At 44.8% G+C, this 13,319-nt stretch overlaps 1 protein-coding gene across 2 annotated transcripts in view; it reads right to left on the reverse strand.

Moving 5' to 3' along the window:
• The window catches only part of Hasp (Hig-anchoring scaffold protein), a 177,182-nt gene that overhangs the window by 27,246 nt on the left and 136,617 nt on the right, over positions 1-13,319 (reverse strand). For both annotated transcript variants that reach the window (XM_090173239.1, XM_090173238.1), the window contains exons 6-10: positions 11,514-11,687; positions 11,281-11,454; positions 11,035-11,211; positions 10,778-10,957; positions 4,590-4,763 (exon numbers count right to left, since the gene is read on the reverse strand). In XM_090173239.1, the coding sequence (XP_090029365.1) occupies positions 4,590-4,763; positions 10,778-10,957; positions 11,035-11,211; positions 11,281-11,454; positions 11,514-11,687 (879 nt within the window). The remainder of the gene's footprint in view (positions 1-4,589; positions 4,764-10,777; positions 10,958-11,034; positions 11,212-11,280; positions 11,455-11,513; positions 11,688-13,319) is intronic.

Genomic DNA, 13,319 nt, shown 5'->3' on the forward strand with positions numbered 1-13,319 from the left:
AAAAGTTGATCGGGGCAGATCCGAGCGCGCAAATGGAACTCGAAAAGTTGATCGGGGCAGATCCGAGCGCGCATAGGGAACTCGAAAGGTTGATCGGGGCAGATCCGAGCGCGCAAATGGAACTCGAAAAGTTGATCGGGGCAGATCCGAGCGCGCAAATGGAACTCGAAAAGTTGATCGGGGCAGATCCGAGCGCGCAAATGGAACTCGAAAGGTTGATCGGGGCAGATCCGAGCGCGCAAATGGAACTCGAAAAGTTGATCGGGGCAGATCCGAGCGCGCAAATGGAACTCGAAAGGTTGATCGGGGCAGATCCGAGCGCGCAAATGGAACTCGAAAGGTTGATCGGGGCAGATCCGAGCGCGCAAATGGAACTCGAAAGGTTGATCGGGGCAGATCCGAGCGCGCAAATGGAACTCGAAAAGTTGATCGGGGCAGATCCGAGCGCGCAAATGGAACTCGAAAAGTTGATCGGGGCAGATCCGAGCGCGCATAGGGAACTCGAAAGGTTGATCGGGGCAGATCCGAGCGCGCAAATGGAACTCGAAAAGTTGATCGGGGCAGATCCGAGCGCGCAAATGGAACTCGAAAGGTTGATCGGGGCAGATCCGAGCGCGCAAATGGAACTCGAAAAGTTGATCGGGGCAGATCCGAGCGCGCATAGGGAACTCGAAAGGTTGATCGGGGCAGATCCGAGCGCGCAAATGGAACTCGAAAAGTTGATCGGGGCAGATCCGAGCGCGCAAATGGAACTCGAAAAGTTGATCGGGGCAGATCCGAGCGCGCAAATGGAACTCGAAAAGTTGATCGGGGCAGATCCGAGCGCGCAAATGGAACTCGAAAGGTTGATCGGGGCAGATCCGAGCGCGCAAATGGAACTCGAAAAGTTGATCGGGGCAGATCCGAGCGCGCAAATGGAACTCGAAAGGTTGATCGGGGCAGATCCGAGCGCGCAAATGGAACTCGAAAAGTTGATCGGGGCAGATCCGAGCGCGCAAATGGAACTCGAAAGGTTGATCGGGGCAGATCCGAGCGCACAAATGGAACTCGAAAGGTTGATCGGGGCAGATCCGAGCGCGCAAATGGAACTCGAAAAGTTGATCGGGGCAGATCCGAGCGCGCATAGGGAACTCGAAAGGTTGATCGGGGCAGATCCGAGCGCGCAAATGGAACTCGAAAAGTTGATCGGGGCAGATCCGAGCGCGCAAATGGAACTCGAAAAGTTGATCGGGGCAGATCCGAGCGCGCAAATGGAACTCGAAAGGTTGATCGGGGCAGATCCGAGCGCGCAAATGGAACTCGAAAGGTTGATCGGGGCAGATCCGAGCGCGCAAATGGAACTCGAAAGGTTGATCGGGGCAGATCCGAGCGCGCAAATGGAACTCGAAAAGTTGATCGGGGCAGATCCGAGCGCGCATAGGGAACTCGAAAGGTTGATCGGGGCAGATCCGAGCGCGCAAATGGAACTCGAAAAGTTGATCGGGGCAGATCCGAGCGCGCAAATGGAACTCGAAAAGTTGATCGGGGCAGATCCGAGCGCGCAAATGGAACTCGAAAGGTTGATCGGGGCAGATCCGAGCGCGCAAATGGAACTCGAAAAGTTGATCGGGGCAGATCCGAGCGCGCAAATGGAACTCGAAAGGTTGATCGGGGCAGATCCGAGCGCACAAATGGAACTCGAAAGGTTGATCGGGGCAGATCCGAGCGCACAAATGGAACTCGAAAGGTTGATCGGGGCAGATCCGAGCGCACAAATGGAACTCGAAAGGTTGATCGGGGCAGATCCGAGCGCACAAATGGAACTCGAAAGGTTGATCGGGGCAGATCCGAGCGCACAAATGGAACTCGAAAGGTTGATCGGGGCAGATCCGAGCGCGCAAATGGAACTCGAAAGGTTGATCGGGGCAGATCCGAGCGCGCAAATGGAACTCGAAAAGTTGATCGGGGCAGATCCGAGCGCGCATAGGGAACTCGAAAGGTTGATCGGGGCAGATCCGAGCGCGCAAATGGAACTCGAAAGGTTGATCGGGGCAGATCCGAGCGCGCAAATGGAACTCGAAAAGTTGATCGGGGCAGATCCGAGCGCGCAAATGGAACTCGAAAGGTTGATCGGGGCAGATCCGAGCGCGCAAATGGAACTCGAAAAGTTGATCGGGGCAGATCCGAGCGCGCATAGGGAACTCGAAAGGTTGATCGGGGCAGATCCGAGCGCGCAAATGGAACTCGAAAAGTTGATCGGGGCAGATCCGAGCGCGCAAATGGAACTCGAAAAGTTGATCGGGGCAGATCCGAGCGCGCAAATGGAACTCGAAAGGTTGATCGGGGCAGATCCGAGCGCGCAAATGGAACTCGAAAAGTTGATCGGGGCAGATCCGAGCGCGCAAATGGAACTCGAAAGGTTGATCGGGGCAGATCCGAGCGCGCAAATGGAACTCGAAAAGTTGATCGGGGCAGATCCGAGCGCGCATAGGGAACTCGAAAGGTTGATCGGGGCAGATCCGAGCGCGCAAATGGAACTCGAAAAGTTGATCGGGGCAGATCCGAGCGCGCAAATGGAACTCGAAAGGTTGATCGGGGCAGATCCGAGCGCGCAAATGGAACTCGAAAAGTTGATCGGGGCAGATCCGAGCGCGCAAATGGAACTCGAAAGGTTGATCGGGGCAGATCCGAGCGCGCAAATGGAACTCGAAAAGTTGATCGGGGCAGATCCGAGCGCGCAAATGGAACTCGAAAGGTTGATCGGGGCAGATCCGAGCGCGCATAGGGAACTCGAAAGGTTGATCGGGGCAGATCCGAGCGCGCAAATGGAACTCGAAAGGTTGATCGGGGCAGATCCGAGCGCGCAAATGGAACTCGAAAAGTTGATCGGGGCAGATCCGAGCGCGCAAATGGAACTCGAAAGGTTGATCGGGGCAGATCCGAGCGCGCAAATGGAACTCGAAAAGTTGATCGGGGCAGATCCGAGCGCGATTAGGGAACTCGAAAGGTTGATCGGGGCAGATCCGAGCGCGCAAATGGAACTCGAAAAGTTGATCGGGGCAGATCCGAGCGCGCATAGGGAACTCGAAAGGTTGATCGGGGCAGATCCGAGCGCGCAAATGGAACTCGAAAAGTTGATCGGGGCAGATCCGAGCGCGCAAATGGAACTCGAAAAGTTGATCGGGGCAGATCCGAGCGCGCAAATGGAACTCGAAAGGTTGATCGGGGCAGATCCGAGCGCGCAAATGGAACTCGAAAAGTTGATCGGGGCAGATCCGAGCGCGCAAATGGAACTCGAAAGGTTGATCGGGGCAGATCCGAGCGCACAAATGGAACTCGAAAGGTTGATCGGGGCAGATCCGAGCGCGCAAATGGAACTCGAAAGGTTGATCGGGGCAGATCCGAGCGCGCAAATGGAACTCGAAAAGTTGATCGGGGCAGATCCGAGCGCGCAAATGGAACTCGAAAAGTTGATCGGGGCAGATCCGAGCGCGCATAGGGAACTCGAAAGGTTGATCGGGGCAGATCCGAGCGCGCAAATGGAACTCGAAAAGTTGATCGGGGCAGATCCGAGCGCGCAAATGGAACTCGAAAAGTTGATCGGGGCAGATCCGAGCGCGCAAATGGAACTCGAAAAGTTGATCGGGGCAGATCCGAGCGCGCATAGGGAACTCGAAAGGTTGATCGGGGCAGATCCGAGCGCGCAAATGGAACTCGAAAAGTTGATCGGGGCAGATCCGAGCGCGCAAATGGAACTCGAAAGGTTGATCGGGGCAGATCCGAGCGCGCAAATGGAACTCGAAAAGTTGATCGGGGCAGATCCGAGCGCGCATAGGGAACTCGAAAGGTTGATCGGGGCAGATCCGAGCGCGCAAATGGAACTCGAAAGGTTGATCGAGGCAGATCCGAGCGCGCAAATGGAACTCGAAAAGTTGATCGGGGCAGATCCGAGCGCGCATAGGGAACTCGAAAGGTTGATCGGGGCAGATCCGAGCGCGCAAATGGAACTCGAAAAGTTGATCGGAGCAGATCCGAGCGCGCAAATGGAACTCGAAAAGTTGATCGGGGCAGATCCGAGCGCGCAAATGAAACTCGAAAAGTTGATCGGAGCAGATCCGAGCGCGCAAATGGAACTCGAAAAGTTGATCGGGGCAGATCCGAGCGCGCAAATGGAACTCGAAAAGTTGATCGGGGCAGATCCGAGCGCGCAAATGGAACTCGAAAGGTTGATCGGGGCAGATCCGAGCGCGCAAATGGAACTCGAAAAGTTGATCGGGGCAGATCCGAGCGCGCATAGGGAACTCGAAAGGTTGATCGGGGCAGATCCGAGCGCGCAAATGGAACTCGAAAAGTTGATCGGGGCAGATCCGAGCGCGCAAATGGAACTCGAAAGGTTGATCGGGGCAGATCCGAGCGCGCAAATGGAACTCAAAAACTTGATCGGGGCAGATCGGAGCGCGCAAATGGAACTCGAAAACTTGATCGTGGCGATCTCGAGCGCTCTAGAGCAGTCAAATGGAAAGTTTTTACAAAAATCGGTTTCTACTTGTCGAGCGTTACTGAACGTCCCCGCGATTGAAAAGCGAGCGAGGTGGTAGTGTCGTACTCACTCTCTTTGCATCTGGGGGTCGGGGCGGTCCATTTCCCGTAGTGGCACTCGGTGACGTTGGAGCCTTCCAGCTCGAAGCCGTCTTTGCATTTGAACAGGGCCCTCATGCCGTGCTCCGTTTTGGGCGCGATGACCATGCCGTGACGTGGACGATCGGGCAGTTGTTTGCAGCGTTCTGTTCAACGAGAAAACCACAATTTATACTTCCAGCGTTACCTAAATTACAGAGAAAAGTCTATGTCACCTAGGAGCAACAAACACAGCACCCCACACAAGGAGAACGCAACCCGTCAAAAGTCGTGCATTTTCTCGCGTACAGTTTTCATTGGTTAGACGGAAGGGGAAATTTTGGAAATTGTCTTCCCCCTTTCTTTAAAATGTTTAGAGTAAACGTTCCTCCAATGAAATTTGTACACAACACTGCCTTAGCGTGTTTAAGATTAGCTGAGTTATTCTTGTGTTGGTTGCTCCTATATGCCAGTGGCAAAAAGTTTCCAATATGGAAAAGAGGGAGAAAATGTGGATAACATTAAATTGTTGCTGTAAAATTAGTTAAATAAGCTGAAACATAGTTATTTCATGAAAAAATTGCAAAACAATGAATACCTAGATTAGGCAATCCAATTTCTAGCCCAAAATCTGGTTAAATTAATTTCAATTATTTACGTATTTATTTTTCCTACGAATACAAATACTGCCATAAGTTTATAATATAATAGCTCCCTATAAGTTAGAATCCGCCATAGATCTAACGTTAAGAGCGATTTCTCACGTAAAAAACTTCAACTTCCGCCGATAGCGGAAACGGCTATTTCCATGGAAACGAGACCTACATAAGCGCGTGAGATTAGCAAGTAGGGTGGAGCTAACGACGCTTTTTTTGAAATTTGAAACGAGCGAGATTCTTGATTTGAGGGAAATTTAAACGAAACAGCTAACGCGTCAACATTTTGGAAGAATATTTTATAAATTTCAATATGAACAGGTATTGTCGTTAAAAATTCGTAGTTTCAAGCTTATCTCTTCGCGACAACTCGCGTTAGGCGTAAGGCCCTTTCTTTGCAATGAGTTGTGATTTTGCGACACTAGATGGCGCTAGAAAAGAAGTTAATTTAAATTAATTTCGATTAATATTAGAGCGATTTAAATTATCCGGCTCCCTAGGGTAGTTATTCAGGATGGTATTACATTTCTTTTTACATAGTTATTCGTAGTATTTTTTACGTGACGTTCTTCGAAATGTGCATACTCGAACCAAAAATAGGTCAACTTTAACATTCAATATCTAATCATTTAAATATTTGTTTGTCAAAAGAAAAATGTTAGCGAGCAGTATAGACCCTTTTCTTTTACACGTACAAATTGCAGATTTATTACTAATATGTAAATATGTCGCATTATGATTTGAAAGTATATTAAAAACCTTTTTTTTTCTAAAGGAAGGGCCTTAACGAAACGAAACTGGATTTAACAGGCAAGCTCTTATTTTGACGTCTTGGGATAAATCGCCGTTAACGCACGGCCTATGTACGATTCTAACTTACATGTTAGTGAGCTAGTATATTATAAACTCATGATACTGTATACAACGTTAATTGTGTGTATCTACTTGTCATTTTAACCTCAGACAAATAAACTAATGGACCCGAATTTTAAAGGTAAATTTCATTCTCCGCTAGCACACCTAGCGATAGAATCACGGAACATTTCCACCCAAGCGCAAATCTCGTGCGTAGAGACGTCGCCCGCGTTGTACATTTTAAGCCTATTGGATATTAAATTTTTATATTACTTTTATCTAGGAGCAACAAACACAAGAAGAACGCAGCTAGCCTTTAAACACGCTAACGCAGTGTTGTGTACAAATTTCATTGGACGAGCCTTTACGCACGCGACTACGAGCAAAAATAGGTAGGAAGCAATTTGATCAGTAGTACCAAAAGTGGGTGTAAGTGGGAGGAACTCCTTTGAAATATTCGAAGTTCATTCTGCGCGGCCAAAATCTATTTTTTCGGTAGGTTGATTGGTTTTATTTCTTCGTGGTTAAAATGTCGAAACGCAAGCAAAAATCTTCGGAAAACTCAAGAAAGTTTTCAGAACTTTGAACAACAGGAACAATCCGGATTATTTTAACAAAAATGTTTAAAACTATAGGTCAAAGCATGCTGTATACTTAGGTCCAAAATTATGTAACATTTTAAGTGTCGATATCAAAAACTGTATAAATGTTCAGTTATTTAAAAATAAAATCGAAAAATGGTTATTGAATTATGGACTAGAAAAATTAACTACTTTTTATAATTAAAGTATATACTAAAAAATAATGTTTAATATAACAAAAAATTATCAACCGTTAAATAATACTGCTTTTTCGAAGACAAATAATATTAAAGTAATTTAGTCATATCCCCACCACGCGCAAATTTCTTCTTAACGTATGTCCGGGTTGTAGAGAGATGGTTCTACCACGGATGGCGCTAGTGACGCCAAGTAGCCCCTACAGATAGTTTGGAGCTTTACCTCATTACACTGGAGTACCCAAGGAAAGGGAACACTACCAAGTTTTCGTGTCCATCGATCTCGGTTCTTTATGATCTCTAAATTAATTAATTGTCACTTTGTTATAAGCTCATTAACAATTTATTTTTTGAAAATTGCAAACAATCTAAGCAAACCTAAACTAATTATAGACAGAAGGCAAAACTACGGTCAGTTATATTCCTTTATCAATTCTAGTATAAATTTGGTATTTCAGTTCAAATACATTTTTGAGAAACTAAAATTTAATGTTCGCGAATTAATTATAAATATTAAAAAAGAAGTTTCTTTAAAATTCGCACGTGTAGAAACGAAACAGAAATTGAAGCGATCGCAGTTATCTTGTAAAATTTAAATTTCCCGATGTCTCCTATAAATTAGGCTGCACCTCAGTACTTCTATGATTTGGGGGAACGCCCATAAGAATCTGAAGGGGCTACACATTGTCGGGCGCGCCATCTATGGTAGAATTGCTAAGTGATCGAAGCATTTCTCTACAACCCTGCTTATGTGGATTAGGGAGGTGTAGCATACCTTTTTTCATGTTTGTAAAACCTAAAAAATGCACCAATAAATTAAATTAATAATAATAATCATAATTTTCTTTCGATAAGGGATTTTAAGGTTACTTCTAGTTTTTATAAAGAATCTTTTTGTTATGGGCTTTAGCAAACGCGTGATGTGAATTAAATTTAGACGCGCTCGGCAAGGAAACGCACGCGACAAAATGTTATCGTGTGAACCAAGGCTTAACGTCGCCTTTTTTAATATTTGAGTGGAAATCTTTCCAATATCGGACACAGTGGCGCTACAAGCGGCGTTGTTCTAAAAGAACGAAGCACGCAATCTAGATTCGGGTCCAGTGTTTTATCCGTCTACGTCTTAACAAAAATCCGGTAGCAACAAGGGATCAGTGATTTAATTGGCCGCAAACAGTGATAGGCCTAAGCTTCGAACAAAATAAAAACGCTAGACGTTGCGGGATTAAGTTCCTTAGCTGGCTTTCGAAAATACTTTAATTAACAATATGACGGCTAAGCCTATCAAAATAGAGAGGAAAATGCCCGAAAATATTGATATTAAAAATAAGCCCGACATCCCGAGATAAGACAGCAAAAATTAGTATTTTAATAATAATTAAAAGGGGATTAAGCTTGTTATTAATACAAAAGTAGTTTGAAAGTTAAATCACCGATAAGCCGCGTTTCGAAAATGACGCGTTAAAAAAACGCTAATGCGTGCGCGACAAAAGAGAGAAATAATCAACTTTCCACTTTGGGATTAAAAGCGTTTTTCAACAAATTTTTCCGCAACTTCAAAAGAGCGGGACTCTATTTTTGTGTTAAAAATAGCTCCAGAAACCAAACCGATCAAAACAGCGCGGGCGGGGGGTGTTCAAAACAGGGGGCTCTTTATCATAATTCCTCCGCGGTCATTCGAGCTTGACTTATTCAACTGTCATCTTTAATAGCTTCCCTTCTTGGCCACTGGAGGGCCTTGAGGTCGGCGTGTTTACTGGCCCGAATGCAAATTTCGAAAAGCGAGCCTCGATGAGCCAGATATTTTACATGTAAATTTTCGCTCTCGCTACTACCCTCGAAAACGAGTGGAAAAATCAGCGGAGCGAAGCCTACCCGGGGGTCAAAGGTTATTGTACGCGCGTTAATCAGCATGGCTATAATTTGAATTTTAAAAATGAGACTTTTGGGCTTTTGTTTTGATGGTGTTTGCCGACGTCTTGATGTATTCAGTAGGCTGTGATTTTAATAAGAATCCACGGAGAGATAATGACTACACTTTGATCTTAGCGAAAGTAAATTATTTAAATTTGTTTTTAAAATATAATACAAATTTCTCGTGCGTTGAACAATAGGTGTTTCTGTAAAATACGGGAGGTCACGTGTAAATATTTTTTCTACGTCTATCGCAGAGCGCGCGCTCGAGTCGATAAAGATTTTTGAATTTTAAATCCGCGTGCAGAGAAAAACATTTTATACTTTAAATTTTTATTGTTTTATTTAGAGTTGTTAATTTTCTGGAAAAATAAAATGCGAAAAATTTTCCGAATTGCGGAAAAGCAAATCGGAAAAAATAAAACATTTAATCATAAATTACTTTTAATGGGTTTTTAATGTTTTTATCTTTTTATCGATATAAAATGTCTAATATCAGTAAACATATTAAAAAAAATTAATAGTGTTACATTGTTAATTAGTTTAAAGCTAGTCTAGAGGTTTAGTTTTACTTTTAGATTCGAAAAAATGAGGGGAAAATGCCGCTTCACTTAAATTTGCAAACAATATAATAGACTAATCATGGCATGATAACTTTTATTTTTTTCGGAAAAATACGGAAAATATTCTGGGAAAAGATCTTGGTTATTTTCCGGATAATTTTCCGACTTAAAACACTAGTTTTATTTTATGGGAACACCTATTAGCGTTTCTTAGTGTTGTAAGTCGGAAAATGACAAAGACCTTTTTTTCCGGAAAATGTTCCGTTTTTTTGGGAAAAAATTAAAAAAAGTTTTAATTCCATGATTGATCTAATATTGTTTGAAAATTTACTTTGAACGGCATTTTCGCCTCATTTTTTGGAATCTAAAAGTAAATCTAAACTTCTACACCAATTTATACTGATTAACAATATAACACTATTAATGTTTTATATTATGTTTACTGATATTAGACATTTTATATCGATAAAAAGTTAAAAACATTAAAAACCCTTAAAAGGTAATTCGTCAATTTTTTATTTTTCCGATTTGCGGAAAATGTTCCGCTATTCGGAAAATTTTCTGTAAATTTTTCCGCATTTTATTTTTTCGGAAAATTAACAACACTAGCGTTTCTCGGTGGAAATAACGCCGCTAACTGGCACAAGGGGGCGCGATGAGCCTATTCATCGTTTTTCTATATAAAACGACAATCGGAAAAATGAAATAGGTTCTGGGAATTTCTTGGCAATGATCGTTCTGAAGGATAGAGAAAAAGCTAGGATATTTTATCGCTTCATGATTTAAAAATCAGCGTTTTTGACTTCTAGGGAAAAAGGACGCGTCTTGATTGATGGGACGTGTGCCGCCATCGCGCGAATATTTCTCGAACTAACAGCCTCCCTTTTTCCAGAGTGCCATTCGGCCTAATACTTTTTAGGATTGGAAAGAGAGGAGGAATCCTGTTTGACGTTTTAACCGATAAGCCCAGACGATGGCTCTTCGCTTAAACGCTGTTCTCTTCCACTTCATTCTCTCACGCTACAACTAGCAAGGATTAGTTTTCAGCCCCCCTTCCTACCCCCTACACACGTCACGGCGAGAGCGAGAAGGCGGAACCGGAAGAGGACGGGGGACACTATTCCATATAGAACAAAGGACGGCACGAATCTCATTTAAATAATCTTTGGCACAAAACGTTTTCTTCTCACTCAGCCTCAACGATCCTTGGATCTTTCTAAAAGAGAAATAGCCTAGCTGTCACGTCGCGGAATCCAGCGGGGGACAGGGGACGGGACTGCAATGGCTTTCACTCTGTCTTCTTGTTTTAATAAGAACCTGACGAAGCGGCGTTAACTGCCGAATCGAGCGGGTCACGCGCGCTTCCGCTTGATGGGATTCGCGTCTTTCAGCGCTCAACAAATAAAACGACTTACCGGGTCCGCAGACTGGTATGTGGGTCCAAGTGCCGTTCTTGCAGATGGCGGGAGTGGCGTTGTAGGCCGGTTCGAAATGAGGCTTGCAATGGACGACGATCTCTTGGCCGTGTTCGACTCTGGAGCCGGGTGGTACGATGGTGCCGTTGCTGTGGTCGATCGTTGGCACCACGCAAGACGCTAATTAATTAAAAGGGGTACGTGAACCTCGGATTAGGCGCTGAGGACGAAGCGAAGAAGGCGGGTGGGATACGTACATAGGCACTTGGGCAAAGGGTGCGACCACTTTCCGTCAGTCTGGCAGGTGGTGGACATGGATTCTCCTTCGTACTTCATCCCCTCGAAGCACCGGAAGATGATCACCGACCCCAGCGAAGTACTTCGACCTTCCAAGTAGCCGTTGTGCAGAACCCCGGGACTACCGCAGTCGATTTCTATCGAAAGGAAATAAAGATTTAACTCTGATCAAAGTCGGAGTGGACGGTGAAAAGAGACAACCGTACCGTCGCAAGTCGGCTCGCTTCCTTCCCAGACTTTGAGAGCGCCGCATTTCCGGGTGATGGGACCGTTCAAGCGGTATCCGTAGCGACACTCGTACTTGACCACCGAGTTGAACGACAACACCGAATACAAGGCCCGTCCGTTGTTCGGGTTGGCCGGAATCGGACATTGGACCGCTGCGAGGACGCGAAGATAAAAGATGGTGTCGCGGGTTGCCAGGGGCGCGTATACTCACGTCTACATGAGGGTAACTGTCCACTCCATTGGCCGTTGGATTGGCAGTATCTATTGGCCCGACCGACGAGCTCGTACCCGTCCAGACACAGATAAGTCACTCTACTGGTAAATGTGTAGGTAGTTCCTTCACGACGACCGTTCTCTACGTCCCCCGGCGGACCGCAACTTCGAGCTGGAATCATCACAGGAATAATAACAATCAGCTAGGCTAATAGCCAAGGCACCACCAAAGGCCCTCTAATCTAGGAGCAACAAACACAGCACCCCACACAAGAAGAACGCAACCCGTCAAAAGTCGTGCATTATCTTGCGTACATTTTTCATTGGTTAGACGTTTTAGCGCCTGCTGTCGTCGGAAGGGGAAAATTAGGAAATTGTCTTCCCCCTTTCCGTAAAACGTTCAGCGTAAAGGTTCGTCCAATGAAATTTGTACACAACACTGCGTTAGCGTGTTTAGAGTCTAGCTGCGTTCTTCTTGTGTTTGTTGCTCCTAGATGCCACTAACTCAGGGTTAAAATGCGTACTATGGTTGTTGCAAGCCCTTTGTGGCACGCGAGTCAACAGCTCCCTACATCTGCCTTCCTTATATCTGTGTTGGGAGGATCGGTGGACACATGACGGTCGAGAGGAGGGGAGTCAGTTTTAGGGAATCAGAGTTGGTTTCCACTTGAGCAAAAACGACAAGAGGGTCATCGTCGACGCAAAAATTATTTTTAGGCCTAACATGCATTTTTTGCGTCAATGTTCACCGTCAAAGCGTTTTTGCTCTATTGAAAACCGGGCAAAAATACGTGCATGGTATTACTAAATATTTTAAATTCATATTTGGATTTTGTAGTGACAATTTTGTTTTCTGATTTGTTAATATAAAAATATAAAAATACTTTAAACTACAAAATAACTAGTCTATTTTTTACCTACTGAAGCCCACAACGAATAAATAACCTCCATGGTCTAATCGTAAATTTAAAAAATATTTACAAAAATTTAAAACAAAGACGGCTCCTGTCTAGTTGCATTCGCTCGTACTAGATGTCGTTGGCGTATTAATCAAAACAAGTTGAGTGAGCATCAAAATATAGCCTAAAAGATGTGGTAAACAGGGTTGGACATAAGGATATTTTGTTTAGTAGTCAGCCTGACTAGTGAGCCTCCTAGGCTATCGGAATTTATTTAAGTAGTCACTGACTATTGGGGGTTAAAAATGGGGGTATAAAAACAAGAAGGACATCCAACATTTTGCTTTACCCGTCAGAATTACATGATGTTATTTTTTTTTAATGGGATTGATGAATGATAAATTAATAATACGCCATATTCCCCATTATTTATGAATATTTAGAGGAATTTTTCACTAGGCAATTTGACTAGTGAGCCCCCAGATTTTGATTAATTTTAGTAGTCAGAGCATTTATTTTAGTAGTCAAATGCCATGACTAGTGCCTTATGTCCAACCCTGGTGGCAAATTGGGAGCGTCTCGCGTTGATTGGCTTTTCGGAATCACGTGATAATTAACTTTTTAAAAACGTTGGTTTCGGGAAGCCAATAGATGGCAGACAACTCGCCTTTCGTTTAAAGGGAATATAACCTGCAAAGCCATCTTTATGGAAAGCCCCTTCAATTTTTCAAATTTTCCTGTACAGTGGCGCCAAACATTTCTAAAGCCAAAGGCAAGAGCGGCCAGAGCTGCAAACGTGGGTGTTCCACATCAAATACCTGAGGTTATATTCCCTTTAAGCCCCCGGAAGGTGCTGCCATCTAGAAGCGCCTTTTGAAACATTTTTGTTAACCTTTTTTTACTTT

This window comes from Leiobunum rupestre, chromosome 4 (genome assembly GCF_980474605.1).
Source record: "Leiobunum rupestre chromosome 4, qqLeiRupe1.1.hap1, whole genome shotgun sequence".
Classification (NCBI taxonomy): Eukaryota; Metazoa; Arthropoda; class Arachnida; order Opiliones; family Sclerosomatidae; genus Leiobunum; species Leiobunum rupestre.